General features: G+C 52.1%; 4 protein-coding genes across 4 annotated transcripts; all 4 read right to left on the bottom strand.

The window, feature by feature from the left end:
* Positions 1-4447: 4447 nt before the first annotated feature.
* M406DRAFT_357149 (UPF0041-domain-containing protein) lies at positions 4448-5320 on the bottom strand. The gene is made up of 3 exons (XM_040923602.1): positions 5134-5320; positions 4968-5040; positions 4448-4895 (listed from the first exon to the last, which is right to left on the bottom strand). Exons 1-3 carry the CDS (start codon positions 5204-5206, stop codon positions 4706-4708), a joined length of 336 nt encoding a protein of 111 aa, XP_040774598.1. The 5' UTR covers positions 5207-5320; the 3' UTR covers positions 4448-4705.
* A 1923-nt stretch (positions 5321-7243) lies between these two features.
* On the bottom strand, positions 7244-8158 carry M406DRAFT_261565 (DUF1115 domain protein; the record flags this gene model as incomplete). Its single annotated transcript, XM_040917449.1, has 1 exon — positions 7244-8158. The coding sequence occupies one exon, from the start codon at positions 8156-8158 to the stop codon at positions 7244-7246; it is 915 nt and encodes a 304-aa protein (XP_040774597.1).
* A 550-nt stretch (positions 8159-8708) lies between these two features.
* M406DRAFT_323229 (uncharacterized protein) lies at positions 8709-10258 on the bottom strand. Its single transcript, XM_040919749.1, has 3 exons — positions 9964-10258; positions 9425-9880; positions 8709-9326 (listed from the first exon to the last, which is right to left on the bottom strand). Exons 1-3 carry the CDS (start codon positions 10171-10173, stop codon positions 8895-8897), a joined length of 1098 nt encoding a protein of 365 aa, XP_040774596.1. The 5' UTR covers positions 10174-10258; the 3' UTR covers positions 8709-8894.
* Positions 10259-11990: 1732 nt separating this feature from the next.
* Positions 11991-16255, bottom strand: M406DRAFT_347195 (uncharacterized protein; the record flags this gene model as incomplete). The annotated part of the gene is given in 4 exon segments (XM_040922264.1): positions 11991-12058; positions 12078-13335; positions 13395-15926; positions 16219-16255. The coding sequence occupies 3 exon segments, from the start codon at positions 16253-16255 to the stop codon at positions 12230-12232; spliced, it is 3675 nt and encodes a 1224-aa protein (XP_040774595.1). The 3' UTR covers positions 11991-12058; positions 12078-12229.
* Positions 16256-16766: the final 511 nt, after the last annotated feature.

Below are 16766 nucleotides of genomic sequence, written 5' to 3'. Positions count from 1 at the left end.
AAAGTTTGATAGAGTGCAGAGTGAATGGCAAGCGAAGTCTTCAGGGAAGTGAGATTAGAGGAAAGGGCGGGGTGCTCTCGAGCTTGCCAGAACTTGACTTGTGGCTCTAGGTACTTACTTGACAGCCCAAACCTGACTAAGCCAAAGATCGTTCAAAGACACGTAAGGAAAGCTGAGGAAGAGTGACTTAAGTCAGGTAGCGCTCGTCCCACAGAGCCTACTAATCCAAGACAAGGTACCCAACTGAACTGAAGATAGTAACATGGGAGCAGAAGCGCTTCCCTATCAACAGTCGCCAGCTCGTCTGCGTTCTCTTACGACTTTACAAGTTTGCAGTTTTGTTGGCGTTGATGATGTTCCAACCCGTAGAAGATCAGATCATTCGATCTGGCCATGTTCATGAACGATTGAGAGCTGTGCTCGAGGGTTTTGTAGGTTTCAACTGTCTCCTGAACGACATGCCTATTCCTTCACTTCGAGCCAGTTGGTTGAACCTGCCTCCCCATCCAGCTTCCCAAACCTAGAAGTTCCAACTGTCGAGCATGAGTCCCACCTTCTGGTCTGAAGGAGAACAGAGGAAGTTGCTGCCCTCTTAGGAGGATGTCTCCCGCCAGTACTAAAGCTCGATTGAGGGTCCGCTCTCGTTTTCTCTCCTCTCCTTTCTTCCTCACCTTTCTTCCTCACCTTTCCAGCCTTTTCGTTTCTGACATCCCATATAATGGACTTCTTCAACTCACCAGCTGGAGTGTGGACGTTCGTAGGAGCGGCCGCAGGGATTTTGGCACTTTTAGTTACCATTGTGCCCCATATTATCCGTCTCTTTCGCCCTTGTGCAGTACAGCCCATAGATGGGAACAATCTTGCCCAGACTCTGTCCTCGATCCTAGTTGAACAGCGATGTCACAACACTATCCTGACAGCAATGACGGAAGGCATCTACTTGAATGCAGACATGAATCTGGAGGTTGTGCGTCGCCTCGGTGAACTGTCGAAGGACAGTCTCCTTAGCAGGTCGTCAGACTTTGACATGAGAGCACACTCCCCCCAGGATCTGTAGATCTTGATGTAACCTGAGGTTCGCCTCATGTTAGGGGGGTTCCGGAAAAAAACTCCTCCACCGCTTGACCGAACAGAGCGGTGGGGGCATCTTCAACAGATGTCCCCCCAGCGAACAGTTCGCACCTCATCGTGGTGCTGGGGTCTAGTAGCCTTGCAAAGGGTGAAGCCAAGACGAACTGACAGCCTTTGGGTAAGCTCACCAGTCCAAGCCCGTACCCTGTTCGCTGACTGTTCACTTGTACGCCACGTCGTCAAATGCAGCCCAGAATTCTCTGTCCCCCACACCTTTTGATCCTATATCGACAACCACCTCTCCCTCGTGTATCGATCCTGACAAGATTCAAGAGTTTAGACGGTATAGTCTTTTAAATTCCTGACAGGCAAGAGTCATAAGACTTCTGGGTGGATGTACAGTAGATCCAAGGCAACTTCTTGTGCAATGGCTAGCACATGCGATATAGGATACTCCCATATTGTGCGGAACTGCGACAAGGAGCTGTCCGGAACGGTTGAACTGCTTATTGGAGAATTCCTAGACCTGGGAGATAGTTATATGCGGTAGGCGCCAGGAGCACATCGCAGTTGGAATGACGGACTCGACACAAACCTCCACCCTAGGTTGGTATCCTGCTATCTGCCCTCTTTACTTTCTCGTCCTGCTAGGTGCCAGAGTCGTGGACCTTGGCTGTTAGTATCCTTTGCTGTGCTGGGCACTGTGCCGCAGTGCGCTGTAATGTGCGAGCCGGGGGAGAAAGGTTCGAAAATTCTACGAGACACATTGGTATGCTTCTGCTAAGCTTTCAATCAGAGCGCATGTCATAATATTGTTAGTGAAACGATCCCAGCAGAGACCGTCGAGCCAGCATCAAGGGCGAGGAACCCGAAAAAGATAGAAAATTTACATGTGTTAAGTCCTCAAGGTAGCACCAACGGATTGCTCTTTGAATCGATCGTCAAGAAAAGATGCACGAATTGAGGGTCAGGCAGTGCTACATATTAAGGGCATTGCGTCATCTGCCTATAGAATTCTGGAATCTTATAATATTTGCCTCGAAGTAGTTTCGCATCGATTCCAATTCATCCAAACCAAGATCACCCGACCGAGCCGTCACTATAGAATATTATCGTGATACGGTCGATGTGCATGGCTGCAACACAACCACGTGCTTGGCTCATTATCCCGTCGTGTCTTGGTATCATGACACCATAAACAACCATCTCACCGATCCCCCCTAGCACCAATTCTCACCACCGTAGAACCACGTCCTGCAGTAGTCTATCAAACGATAGCCTCTTACATCTCGAAAGAAGGGAAGCTGATTTAAATTCCCTTGGCGACAGAGGCCATGTAGACATTCGCAGAGTCGAAGGCGATGACGTTACCGTTCGCGTCAGTCATGGCGGCGTCCTGAACGGTAGGCTGGCTGTTTTGGCGCGGGACTAGACACATTTAATCCGCCATCAGCATCGTGCTCACAATCCCGTCGTCGTCGTCATATTCTCCCTCACGCGTGACATATATAGAGAAGCAGACTCACCATAAGAGGCCATAGCCGCAGAGAAGAGAGTGGCAAAGGTCAGGAGTGAGAACTGCATCTTGACTGAGTTGTGTGTGAAAGGATTGTCGGCCGGCGACGGGCAGATATTAAGAATTCTTTTGGGTGAGAAATGGGGAAAAAGAGTGAAAGACAGAAGTTGTTGGTCTGGACAGAAACTAGGCACTGGGACAAAGACAGGAAAGCATGAAGAACAATAAGTGGCAGGTCGAAGAAGGAAATTTGATATTTGTATACGAATGACCGTGCCGTTAGAAGTTCAGGGCTTGCATGGCTGTCACCATCGCCCCAAGCTCGGGACGATGTTTGCCGCCAGTTTCGGATGTCAATCATCCATTCCAGGTTGCTGGGAACAAGGGCAGGGGAGGAGGGGGGGGGGGGTTGTGTTCAAAGAAAATCAAGGCAAAACGCTGTGGTAGACTTGGTGGCTGTTCCCTAGGCCGAGGGAAGCTGAAGGAGAATCACAGACGTGGTGTGGCGCATGATCTGCAGTTAGGCGCGTGCTTCAGCACGCACGCAACGGCCACACTACGATATAATTAGCAGTATCGAAAGCCGGATAGAACATTGATAGACATCGATAATTCAACTTGATTAATCTACTTATTTTTGCTTACAAGTTAAATTCTTGGCATTGATCAGGAAGACTGAATGAACCGCAGACTGTTTGTTTGGTGAAGCCAAGAACTGTCATCTAAAGGTTGGATGGGTAAAACAGCAGAGTTTCGACGTCCCAACCTGAACGGTCTAGGTTTCTAATCCACCATAAAATATTTCACCATGGAGAAAAAGACAGGTTCCACACAAGTTTTGTTCAGTGCTGTCATCTCTCACTCTCTCCAAAGATGCTTAATCGAGGTCCTGGGCGATACGTGGGCATGTGAAACGCGAGGTGTGACGGCTCGTACATGATCAGCCCCAGACCGCCCACAGAACAAACCCGCGGACCTGGGGGAGGGGCATTCCCAACCCCCTCTCCCCCTCAAGCATGTGGTTCTCCCCGCGAAGCTTGGCCCTCGCTAATGCTGCATGCATGTTCGTCCAGCTAGGGTATTTTTCCCTTCCTTCCTTCCTTATTTATTTCTGTATTTCCCCTTTCGAAGCAGATCGCCCAGGCTTGTGGGCGGTGGTCGTCTCAGGTTCCCGGCATTTGGAAGATCAGACAGCCTAAACCACCGCTTCCCGTGCTTCCGTGTTTGTGGCACTGGCTGTCATGATTTCCAGTCAGAGCGATCTCGTCCCCGACCGTATGGGAATGCGAGTTCACCAATAAGCTATGCTATAAGCACTGGCAGCGGCTGGGTGAGATCTTTTTAAAACTTGGTCATTACCGTGGCTGGGTTTGACACGATCTTCGAGAGATTTCACGACCGTGCAGGGTTTCATACATATGACGCTCGCTGGCGGCTGCAGCGAACCAAAGGCATCACGGAAAACCGGCAAAGAAGCTTCTTCCATCCTATCACTTGAGATGGCAGAGCAACCCTACCAACCGTGGATCATCCTGATTTCGTCTCACGTAGCTTGTCTTCTAGCATCGTGGCAAGCGTGATCGTTGGGATCTGTTGAAGGAGTGTAGGAGCGTCATCCCCCTGGTCTGATAGACTGACTCTCGGACCCTCATCCTTGCAATATTTTTCACGACCACGTCAACATTGCGGTGCATCATCACAGACTTTGGCGTCTGACCTGACAGGTTGTCTCTCCATCCCTCGTCTCCCTAGCAAGCGCAACAACTGACTGCTTCACGGCTGCGAAGAGGGCAAGAGCGGACAAGCATCCACACACTCTTTAACATGCCGTCGTAGCATGTTAGCCAATCCCCCGAGCAGAGTGAAAGTGGCAGCGAAGCCGTCTTGGTTCTTATATGTAGATGGGGATCCTGGTCCCTCTCTATTCTAAATGAACATGGCCCCCTTCTATCTTTTCTTTCTTTCTCTATGGAGGTCACAGAGGACAGAGGGAGATACCATGCTCCCGAACCGCTTCTATCACGCCCAACGCGATCCGCATTCCTGTATACTCTAATCCTGCTACTTCTTCTTCTTCTTCTTCTTCTTCTTCTTCTATTCTATCAAAGCCTGTCCATTTCACGCCTCCGCCTTCTTGTTGCCAAAGCCGTAGTGGTAGTTCAGGTACCGGTAACTCTGTGTGAGCTGTGCACCGGCGTTGGTGAAGTGGCAGGCAAAGAGCAGGTAGTTCCGCGGCGTGACGGCAAGGGAGTATCGCATGAAGGTGAAAGCATAGACCACGAGCGCGCCGGTCATCGGCCCCGAGATCCTGGACAGCGTGGGCAAGAACTCGTCAGCACATCTCAGCAGTTTGTAATTGAGAAGAGAAGGAGGGGCTCACAGGTCAGGGCTCTTTTGTGTGTCCAGTACGGCCGCGATAGGAATTCCAAAGTTGGAAGCTGGGCCCCAGAAGTCTGGAAGTCGGCAAAGTGCACACGTTAGTATTCCCCTGGGAGCGCATTCCACGGAGAAAGCGAGAGTGTATGCATAGCTGGTTCAAGACGCACGCGTGGAGCAAAAGTAGTCGGACACCGGGTTGGACCGGATCTTGGCGTTCACCGCCTTGATGAGCGCAGCCATTTTCGAGGGACAGCTTTTTTTTCCCCGCAGAACTCGCGGGCGGCGGAGGAAGGAGAATGAAGAGAGGAGAGTAGAAGAAGGAGGAGGGGAACCTGTGATTTTGTCCGGTAGAGCAGTTGCGATATTGCGTGCCGGCGAGTAAGCGGAAGGTGTGACACGCAGAAAGCCCCGACGTTCGGGGCTTGATTTTAAGTTGGTCCGGAGTTTACCGCGGGGATTATACAGTACATAGTACAGCATTTTCAGGGTCTCCCGATAAGCGGAATCATTAGCCAAGCATTACGGTGGACCACGACACTAAGTCATAGTATAAGTAAAAATGCCCAGTACTCGAGGGAGTAAGAAATGACCAGTAGGCGAGCCACTACAAAAGTTGCAAGTCATGTATCTTGTCTTTTTCCCTTTGATGTGAGACCAATCCTAAGATCGAATTGTTTTCTCTACTTTTTTGTAATTTGTATTGACAACTGTGTTCCTCCGGAGACTCAACGACAAATCCAGATGCCCTGAAAAGCCAAGTATACATGCACTGGAATGATGTTCAAGGAGGATTTGGCGTTAGATTATACCTAGACGTTTTCAAAATTTGTTGTCCATATCATCCAGCTAAGGTACTGCTCACTGTTTTACTTGTCAGACTCCAGGACTTGATCAGCTTTGTTGGGCTAGCAGTGGAGCTCTTGGGCATCGAAGGAGATGATTACAGACGAGAGGGTGGACTATGCATAGATGCTGCCAGAAAAAGTGTTCAACATGTGTTGAACAACCCTTTTTTTCTTTTCTTTCTGTCCTTCTCCTTATCGCGAGTTTTTAGCATGTTAGGGAAACTGGTGCGAGGTGATTTTGTCGACCGACGTGCTCAGTCTGGAATATTTCGAAGAACCGACAGATTTAAACCGAAGAACAAATGAAAGGTCATACCTCTCAAAAATTACTGAAGATGAGATTCAGGCACCCGCCCCCCCCCCCCTCCAAAAAAAAAAGTGCTACTGTTTCTGAAAGTGCTACTGGTTTTGAAGCCACCTGAAAGCACAGCAAATAGAGCCATGGATGATTGGTTTTACGGGCTGCAATATCCCTTGTGTGAGTGGCTGTATAGTTGTATTTCCATGGTGGGGTCGTGTGTGCTAGAAGGGGAGGGAGGAAAACAAAAAGCCAGGGGACTGAATCCGAGGTCTAGGGTAAATTAAGAGGGTCTTTTTACCACAAGACAGGCCTTACCCTTTCGCGACTTATACAGCCAGATCAATAGCTACACCCTGCTGCGTCCTAGCCTCCCCACTACAGACACTTTTGATGCAGTTGGGCGGCACAGGTACCATTGCATTTGGGAGCCTATACTCTCTCTGATCACATACTGACGCCTGTCTAGCTCGTGAGATAGAACCGGATATATATTGATATTGACTCAAGTGAAAGCTACCGTCAGAAGTGATTTCGTGAGTCCCTGCGTCCTGATTAATTCCGTAGCAGGCAAACGGGTGATGGTGACAGTGCCGTTCTTCCATGTGAGACCCAGAATTTGTTCTTCTTTCCTTTCCCAATGGTCAGTATATACGATGGCTCATTCAACTACTTAATGTAGGGTGCTGGTATCATGCTGTACCTGCTCTGGGCCATTGGTTTCGGCTGCACCTCCGTTGCTTCTGCAGGCGTCGGTATCTTAACAGCCCAAGGCCTCGCCGATGCTCTTAAACACAAGTCTGCCTTTGTCGCCATCCTCGTGCCATCCGTGGTAGCCGACCTCGTGCAGAACCCAGACACGCTCACATACTGCGCCCGCCACCTTGAGCAGATCATGTACTGCGGTGGTGATCTTCCACAGGCCTTGGAGATATTGTGGCCGCGCAGCCATCCTCACCGGCTCTACTGGTACCATAGGCACGTACCTTCTAGGTGTCCTGCTCGACCGACCAGGAATCAGATACATCTTCTGCTTGGACTGCGCTGAGGATAGCGATGCAACTTTCCAGCATTTCAGGTCATTAGCCATCTAATCTTGTTACATGTCAAGGTCATCGCCACTCACAGAGGCGGCTATGCTCCCATGAGAACCTTTGAGAAAGACTCTCCAACCCCTCTCTCCTTTAAGAACATTTCCAGAGCGGCCATATCCCCTCTATTCTTCCTGGCCCCTCGCTTCTCGCCCAACTCATCCGTAATCTCCGTCATATCCTGAAACTTGCGCCCACCCTCCCCACACTCCTCTCGGAACCTCTCGCTCACTTTCTTCTGGTGACTGGGGATATCCCCCCAGCTCTCGTTTTTGATCGCGTTCATATAGTCGTCCACATCCTTCGAGGTGCCCTCCAGACATAACATCCCGGGTTTCCCAGCTAGGACGAAGCCGGTGAGCCTGTAGCGCGGCGCGTAGGTGACGAGGTCTTTGCGTTTCTCCCGTGTCGAGAGGGAGGGAAAGTAGAACCAGACGCGCAGCAGGGGGCCATTTGATATCTCGTTCGGCTTTTGTGTGTTTCTTGTGGCTTCCTCGCCTTTTTGCAGATAATATCTCGGGGCATATTCTTTCACATAGTCAAACGCTGCTAAAACGTCATCCGCGGGCATGGCAGCCGCGAGGTCAGCTACCTCGGCCCGAGACATCCACGGCGGCTGGCGTAGTGTGTATAGCAACGGCGGCGGTTCAGTGATTTGTTTTTCTTTTGATCGCAAAGGAACAGTGACTTTCAGCTGTATCGACGGCCAGAGCAATGTCGTCTCATGAGACGTTTCGATAGGTATGTTAATCATGAAGCTAAGGTCGGGAGGGATGCTTTGCGTGCTTGACGGTTCTGGAGTCTCGCACCACTCGCGTGTCTTGTCGATGGTGTCTTGTAGTGTCAAGTAGTCGGCGTCCTCTTCTGCAGGCGGATACATGGCCCTGATGAGCTCAACCATTGCCAACTGTGACTCGACCAAATCGCATGGGAGGGTCTGTTCTGCGAGTTCCGTCATGGTTGCAGGATAATTAGGCTCGAAAGTCTTGAGTATATCAAATTTTGATAGAGGTGTAGAGCCCTGCTATCGAACCAGGCGGTCGTCGACTTGTTGATTTCCTGTGGCAGTGATGATATGCCCTGCAGGTTTTTCAGTTGAGCGCAGCCCCAGCATACATGAAGGGAAAAGTTGGACAGAGTATGGATACGATGGAGACATAAGAGACCCTGGTATTTAAGACATTTTCAAGACATATATTAATGAAAAAAATAAAGAGACAGTAGCTGAGATTGATAAATAAATCAGATATCCATGAACCTTGAAAACAGAGCCGATCTCTAGGTCGAGCTATATCGGGAACGTTATGGGGGTTAGGGGTGACAAGAGACTGCTTAGTCAGCATTGCGACTTGCTCTGATGGTTGAAGAGACATCACTCTTGCATTTTGATCCTGAATGGTATCAAGTCCTCTAATTTCTCACATTTCCAAAGCACGCCTGTCAAGAATATGCGATCATCCTCACAATGAGACAATTTGGTCTAACCTTGCTGGGTCAGCGTCATGAGAGGCCAGTCAATCGTTACTCCATTCATCGCTACGAAATAGACAGTTCAGTTCAGAACGCAGCCTGTCACAGTGGCAGTGATTGCAACTTCCAACTGCGTATGGGAAATCTAGCATCAAACAAACGATCCTGTCCAAAGCAATAGGACCATCGAACCATTGTCCATTACTGACCTTTCGATGGACCAATCACACGTGCGAAACCCTCTGCGACTCCACACTCTCATCCGTCCTCCTCCGACCAGGCCAGTGCCACCGCTGCTGCCCTCCCTCCCCTGGCGGCGGAGCCATCCCAGGATGTGCAGGCCCTCCCTTGTTCGCATTCAGCATTTGAAGGCTCTCCTGCCTCCCAGTATCCGCGCTCGGCGCACACAATGACTGTCTCCTGATCATCGCCGCCTGCTGCAGCTGCGAGCGCTTCTCGCGGCGAGTCCGGGCGCGCCTTCGCCAGCTGTCCAGACCCATGGTGAAGACGTGGCGCAGGGCCCTCCAGAGGCGCGTGCCTACGTCCGTCTGGAGAACAAGGACCAAGATGAAGAAGGGCACGCAGACGGTGACCATAATGACGACAAAGCGCCAGTCGGTGGGAGGGATCTTGAAGGTCTCCATTCCGAAGATGGACTAGAATGAACTCAGATTCAATGGGGTTCATCGTCAGCATGCGTTTTCTCATCTGGGAAGCCGATGGGCTGAAATGTTTGTGACAGAGCAGAACTCACCGTGACAAAAGTCAAGGGCATGAACAACATCGAAACACCCGTGAGTATCTTGATGTTCTCCCCCTGTTCGATGGTCGTCCGATTCTCCTTCACGGAGCTCCCGCTGTAGAGCTGTTCTCTCAAGTTCTCAATTTCCCGCCGGAGCTGCTCGTTGGCCTTGATTAGGGCCTTGAGGTCTCGCATAGCAGCCTCCAGCTCGTGGCGGAGGTGGTCGAGCTGGGCGAGGTAGTTGCACCCTTCGGCGCTCTCTGGATCCGGGTGCGGCCAAAGGGTCGGATGCTGGCCCCGCCAAAATGTAGGGGTAAACGTGTCAGAATAGGCGTTGATCATCGACCTGATGCTGTCGTTGACCATGGAAAGACTGTTGTATGCCCAAAAGTACCGCCGGCTGAACGTGAAGTCTGCGTCCTCGAACAGGAGCTGGTCACGGAGCTTGAGGTCGAAGATGAATTGTTTCTGGATAATGAGGCCATCTCCGTCAGTGACCCCCTCCCCCAAAACATTCGCAGCAGTGTCTCGAAAGCAGCAGCAAGACTTACTGGAGGGATGACCAAGCCTGTAATCTGCTCGTTCAATCGCCAAAGCCTCTGGCCTGCCGTCTTGTACTCCGCTACCAGACACTCGAGGAAAGCCTGCGGTCCGCTGTGGCATGGAGTGCCAGCCAAGTCGCGGTCCGAGTCGATGCGGTCTGGGAAACAGCGAATGCTGAGGACGTGGAAGGGCGAGAACGTGTCAAACACCGATCCCATCCTGATCCTGTTGCTCTTGCTTGCCCGCCGTGGTATCTGCTCCCTGACTTCTCCTTCAAGGGAGAGTGCTACGACAGCGCTGCACTCCGACAGGTTGACGTGGTTCTCCGGGTTTATATCTGTCTGCCCGCAGTCGTGGTGCTGCCAGGAGCTGGGCGTGATACCCTCGTCCACCACGGTGTAGTATTTGAACACAAAGAAGAACGACCTCCGACGAATCGCCTCGTTCTCGAAAGCCCTCAACACGTACGGCGAGGTTTTCCCCTTGTTGAGCTTGTTCGAGACGAGGTGGGAGAACAGCTCGTCAATGTCAAAGTATCTTCCCAAGGTCATGTGTATACCGGCAAAACAGGTCGCTGAAGGCTGTGAAAGTATCCTTTGAGATAATCCAAAGGTTTTAGCTCATGTGCCCCCTCGTGAAAGGCTGGGAAGACCGGACAGTTCTCACTTACGTTATCCTCCCAAAAGCCAGTACTTCACCCATGTTGACATCCTACTACTTGTTTCAGCGAGCGAGGCCTCTCTGCGCAGGCGAGGCATTGTTGGAGTCAGCACGAACCTTGATAAGATCCCAAGCAACATTGGGCTCCCAAACCTCGCGGCGCTTTCCAAAGCAGCCGCCATCCTGTCGAGGTACGACAGACCCGTCTTGACAAATGTCATACACTTCGCAACTGGAAGCCTGCTCGCTAGGATCCACAATATCCAGGTCAAGACTGAACAGCGTCGTCACAGTAAGCTCGTCCCGCTGCCGAAAGACATCCCCAAGAGCGATGGCCGTCTCCTCGTGCTTCTCCGATATGCGGCCCAAGTGCCGGACCAGGTCGAAGTCCGTGTACGACGACGACGACAACGGCCTTCGTACACAACTGATCGGGCCTGTCCAGGTCGGATGAGGCCCTGTCATGGGGCTGAGGACTGGAGAAATCGGCCTGAAGCTGGATTGGTGTTGCTGTTGTTGTTGCTGGTCCTCCTCATTCTTCTCCATTTCAGTTTCGTCAAGCACCACCCTGTGGCCATCGCTAGACAACCGTTTCCGGCCGGTCAATTCGTCCGCGGCGACATCTCCAGGCCTCTTGCCAATGCTGAGACGCACCGGCATCTTTCGTGAATCTCAATGAGTTGATGAGGGAATGAATTTACATAGCTTCAAGTCACTAAGCATCTGTCAGACTGAAAGATTTGAGAGCCACCATTGGAACTATGTATCCAAAGATGGAGAAGAAAAAAAAAGAAATGTTCGCTGCAGTGCAGTTCTCATCGATACTCTAGAACCCCAGGGCACCTCCGGGACAAGGCCGATGTCTCACCTTCCCCCGTCCGGACGGGCCCACGAGATATAGTAGCTTCCACCGGAAAAGGTATAGAGAGAGCGAGAGAGCTCAATATCGATAGCATCGATAAGCAGTAAGCTTGTCCGCTACACGAATGATTATTTCGTTAATCCCTCGGGTAGGATTGGATTCTTGAAGGTGACGAAAGCTACTCGTGAATGAAGACATAATTGCGTGCGATCGGGATTGCCCTCTTTGCCCCCTTTCCCCATGCGCCACAGTCAGATCCTTTTGGCCAGAGACGACTTGGGGTTGTCAACTTTACCGTACATACATCCTGCTATGGTCCTTGTGTGCAAGATCTGGCTGATTCCGGATGCAGCCTAAAAGGGGGGGAGGGGGCACCAAAACATCGACGAAAGACTTGCACAAAATGGATAACCTTGGTTTAACCCGCCGGCACCCGCAATACATCACAGCGCCCACCATCCACCCCGGAGCAGCAAACAGGTTTATGTGTGACCAGCTTGAGTGCAACCAGACGCTTCCTTCCGTAGACTACCAAATCAGTCTATTTCACACAACACACAAGGGGGAAAAAAGAGCCTTCCCTGAGACTTTCAAACTTCAAAAAACGCCATGCTCATGCAATCAATCATCCGGCTATTCTCCTAAGCCAATCTCAAATATAGCTTCCCTATTTTTGATGCTCTTGTTTATCCTCCGTCGTTTCGCATCTACCACACCAAAAAGTCACGGGCTGTGACGCCTCCCTCTCTAACTTAGTACGTCAACATCTTGCCCTCCGATCTCCCTTCGACCTGCTGTGTCGAGAACGCGCAGTGCATGTCCTTGATCGATACCACCTCGTACGTGCCCTCCTGGCTTGCTCTGACCACCTTGCTATACTCATAGCTGACGTCGTGCCTTGTCTCCAGCACCTGACTTCGCTGGCCCTTGCGCTCGTTCGTACTGCGTGTGTATGTGAACTCGAATGGCGGCGTACCTGTAAAGTCAAACAAGATGTCCACCTCACCGCCCTCGTGGATGTCTGACCGGACCGTCCTGCCTTTGGAAATGCGCACGGTCGGGAATGGATGAATCGTCTTGCTGATATTGACGGCGGCCTGGCACTCGGAGGCCTTGTCCCTGATGGCTGTGATGGTGAACTCACCGGCGGTCTCGGCGAGCCGCTTGAAGTTTGTCGTTGTGGACTTGGCTTGGCGCGTCGTGCCATCAAATATATACTCGACCTCGAATGGCGGAGTGCCGACCAGGGTGTAGGAAATACGCTCGCCAATGCAGTATTCCTTCCGCTGATCCAGGGGATAGATCGAGGGGGCGTCGTAGAGCTGGACCTGGACGGAGGGCCCGCCTGTCTCGTAGGTGCGCCTGCATCCGCGAGCGTCGCTGACCTGACGGATGCGAACGGATTGGCCGCCAAGTCGCAAGTACTCCCTTGGGATCTTGACCTGCGACTTCTCTTTCTCTAGGCCTTCGACACGGACCGTCTCTGTGCTCGCACCGCTGTCGTGCTTAATTTCGAACACCACCGTCCAAGGTGCTGTGCCCGAGAACTCAATCGCCACCGTGTCTTCAACATCTTGATCCGCCATACAGCTCTTGTACGTCTGGCCGGGTTTCGCGAACTTGGCCGTAGGTTTCGGGTTGACCTTCTGCTCAAGCCTGACGGGACTGAACTTCTTGTTGTCGTCGTAGAGGCTGTCGGACAGGGTGGAGAAGAGATAGGTGTACGTCCCTGCCCTCGAGGTATCCATCTGGACGGTAGCCTTGCTGAGGGCGGCGTCGAAGTTCTTCTTGTTGATCGCCGAACTTCCACTATTCGGCTTGTGCCTGACCTCATACTCAACGTGGTATGGAGGAGAACCTACAGAAGATTAGCTGATGTGCAGGATGCATGTTGACCTTTGTACAAACAAGACTTACCGACGAGGCCAACTTCAAACCCATCCATGTCTCCTTCGCAAACATCGTTCTTGATGTACGCTCCACTTTCATCGTGGATGCTGGGAGCTTGTAGAATAGCCAGGCTAGGTCGGGGCAACCAATCCACCTCAAATTGCGCCGCTTTAGGATCGACAGTGCCAGGACACTGGGCGTCATCCACGTCCACAATCTCGTATGTGCCGCGTTGTGTGACACTGAGCACGTCGTTGCCAGACGAGAGGACAGCCCTGCGCACCTTGGCGTTCGGGCCCTCGTTCAGATTCTTGTAAGCGACTGTCCACGGCCCCTCTCCGCTCAGACGGACAGGCAGCTTGGTTTGCTCTTCTTCGATGGCCATTGTCTTGAACTTTCCGTCCAGCAGCCCAAATGCAGCCCGTGGCCGTTGGCGTCGGACAGCTATCTTGCGCTCGTCTTGGAGGAAGATGCGGCAACCTGATGTGTCCTTCACAGATACCAGAGAGACAGAGTACTCTCCGCCCGATGAAAATTTTGGTGTCCTGATCTTATAAATCCTGTCTTGGATGCCCTCGGCCTTGAATTGCTTCCTCTTGCCGTCGTGAACAAGTTCCCACTCCAAGGTGAAGGGCGCCTCCCCGGCGAAGACAACGTCAAATACGACGTCTTTGTCCAAGCAAGCCGAGACCATTTTGGACTCCTTCCGGATGTAGGCTGAGGCCGCTGGTGTCACCGTCGTCTCCAGAGTCATCTCCGGACCGGTGAGAGGTTGAGCCGAATAAACATTATCGCTGATTTCCTTAAAGACATACGTGTGCGTACCGGCCTCTGTGGGGATGAATTCCTCCTGATGCCTCATGCTGTTCGTTGTGAAGCTCTTTCTCTTCGTCGCTCCGTTGTGCATAACATCATATTTGACCGTGAAAGGAGGTGTGCCGACAAAATCGAAGTCCACAGCCATGCCGATAGAATTACCGGCACACTTGTCGGGAATGTCGGTTGAGCGTAGCACGAGGTTTGGTTCAAGAGGATTCAAGAGGAGACACGAGACAGGCTCCTGAACGTGCCCGTCGCAAGCGCTTGAAGAGACTGATTTCAGGGTGTACAGTCCCGGTGCTGAGATCTTGGGCTGGTCCTTCGCATTCTTCGCCTTGTACGTGTCAAATGACACGACCTCACCGTGGTCGCCATTCCTTGTCAGGGTGTCGATTGGCGAGAATTGCCAACTGATGGTGTGTGCCGTATCCGTCTGGCCAGCCACGTGGAAGCTGACAGGCAATTTAGTAGACTTGCCCTTGGCAACCTTTACAGGGTTTCGCAAATCACAGCCTTCGATCATAGCTGTCGGGCGTTCCTTGACGATGAAGTCCTGCACTAGGTGCTTGGGCTTTGGACGCATCTCTGGGTCATCTGCTGGCGACTGATACTTGACGATGTTGCCAAACGCGTCCTGAACCTCGTCCACCGAGTATTGCCACGCACCTCCCGTGTTCATAGACTCGTTTAAGCTCACAGTGACTCTCTCCGCTTTGGCCCACGACACAGAAGAGTCGTCGTCTGGCATGACGAGGGCCGACGACCTGTGTGAGCCCATCAGAGGCGACGAGAAGCCCTCGGGCTGTAGACTCTGAAAGTGGAAGCTGTGGTCCTTATCCTTGATCCTACGGCTGTAGTTGATCTTGAGTGGGGGCGTGCCAACCACCTCCAGCGCAAGGTCCGACAGGTCTCCCAAGCAGCGGTCAGAGGACGGCGAGGCAATGACCCGGGCCTTGGGGCAAGGTACCACGAAGGTATTCGGGGTCAGGCGTTGCACTTCGAGCTTGTATTCGTCAAGGACCTTGGCCAGCCGATAGGCACCAGGCTTCTTGATCGGCCAATCGAACCTGGCATCTGCCATTTCGGGATCACTTTCCTGCCTCTTGACCAGCTTCTTGATCGTCTTGATATGGTCCTTGGTGAGTTTGAGGGTCTCCTCGTTGTTTGTCTCGAGATCGGTGCGAATGACCTCGATCTCGACTGGTACGGTCGCGTTAAAGTGCAGGGGCAAAGTGACCGTGCGGTCGCCGCCCATACAATAAGAGTAGCCATCCGGGTTCAGGACCGCTGAGCCCTCGGGCAGGATGTTAATGATCTGTTTTCCCAAGATAAGGGAGGCGTTCTGGGTCACACTGGACACTTTGACGTATTGTTCGGATATGGCGACCTCGCGGTCCCAAAAGACCCTTAGGAAGGCCACGATGGCGGGGCCAAAGGGTAGGCCGATGTTGAGCATAACCAAAAGATCAAATACAGCGTGAAAGAGAAAGGCGACGGTGCAGGACAGCTGGGAGAACTCCAGCCATGGTATCCTGAACTCTGGCAAGCCGAATATGTAGACGAAATCGATGAAGATCCATTTCAGGACCAGCCACACGGACTCGCTGTCGTCCTCTACGACCATGACCCAGTCGTAGAGCTTCCATGCGAAGAGAGCGGTGTAGAGACCGAGCGCGTAGAAGCGCTGTGTCGGCGCATCGAGGACGTGGAGAGGTATGACTGGATTCGTGGGATACTGAGCTGTTGGAGCCAGTGGTGCTTGAGGCAGCGGTGGTTGTGCTGGTCGCTCGGGGGCTGGCTGAGGAGTATTGTTCGTCGGCGTGCCGTTGGGGGTTCCGTTGGGCGTAGGCTGCCGTCTGCCTCTCAGGTTCGTAGCTGGGGTCGCGGGGAAGCCCCCCACTACCCTTCGCGGTGTGTCATTCATAGCATCACCGAGCGGAGATGCAAAGCTGTCTGTTCGTGGACGTAGACGTTGGTGTGGGTAGGCTCGCGGCAGCTGATATCTACAAGGAAAGACGCGGTCAGTCGAGACTCCTCGGCGCGAGGGACGAAGCTATGTGCAGAGACATGAGGAAGTCCTACCTGTCCTGCTAGGTCATCATATCGTGAACGAGACGCAGTCTTGCAAGGTTGCGCTTGGCAGACTGGTGTATGTTCTCAGTGCTGAGCAGACGCACCGTTCCGGTTCGACAAAGATGGCGTGGAGCAGCGTGGTTAAACCTTGAAGGGGATAGAGAATGGTTTTGCTTTTGAAGTTGTCAAAAGCCTTGGTGGGTGACCGCGGTCAACAACCAGCAACGCGCTTCTTTCACTCGGGAAAATCCAGCAGGGTGTTGGCGACTAGCAGGGGTGGTCCAGCGGGTCTCTGGCCCCTGTTGCATCTGCTGATTGGATCTGTTCAGGCTTGCCTGCCAACACACCCAACTTGCCTTAGACCTGAATTCTGCACTTCATGATCCAACCTTGGAAGCTCAACATTCTAGAAATAATAATGCTTTTGAAATTCGGCCAGTTCTTTGTATCCGAAGAGAATACACTTCCAAATGGAAAAATAAACTTAAAGTAATGCCTTTTTTATCT

The sequence above is a fragment of the Cryphonectria parasitica genome (assembly GCF_011745365.1).
Source record: "Cryphonectria parasitica EP155 unplaced genomic scaffold M406scaffold_6, whole genome shotgun sequence".
Lineage (NCBI taxonomy): Eukaryota > Fungi > Ascomycota > Sordariomycetes > Diaporthales > Cryphonectriaceae > Cryphonectria > Cryphonectria parasitica.
Note: the sequence above shows the minus strand (reverse complement) of the source record. Positions and strands in the feature narration are given on the sequence as shown.

Excerpts from the sequence above, each read along its gene's own strand:
- M406DRAFT_323229 (XM_040919749.1), bottom strand. The coding sequence starts at position 10,173 with ATGGGATCGGTGTTTGACACGTTCTCGCCCTTCCACGTCCTCAGCATT. Across the intron at positions 9,881-9,963 it reads CAGGCTTGGTCATCCCTCCA|AAACAATTCATCTTCGACCT; the intron begins GTAAGTCTTGCT and ends CTCATTATCCAG. Across the intron at positions 9,327-9,424 it reads TGCCCTTGACTTTTGTCACG|TCCATCTTCGGAATGGAGAC; the intron begins GTGAGTTCTGCT and ends AGTTCATTCTAG.
- M406DRAFT_357149 (XM_040923602.1), bottom strand. The coding sequence starts at position 5,206 with ATGGCTGCGCTCATCAAGGCGGTGAACGCCAAGATCCGGTCCAACCCG. Across the intron at positions 5,041-5,133 it reads CGACTACTTTTGCTCCACGC|ACTTCTGGGGCCCAGCTTCC; the intron begins GTGCGTCTTGAA and ends GCCGACTTCCAG. Across the intron at positions 4,896-4,967 it reads ACACAAAAGAGCCCTGACCT|GATCTCGGGGCCGATGACCG; the intron begins GTGAGCCCCTCC and ends CACGCTGTCCAG.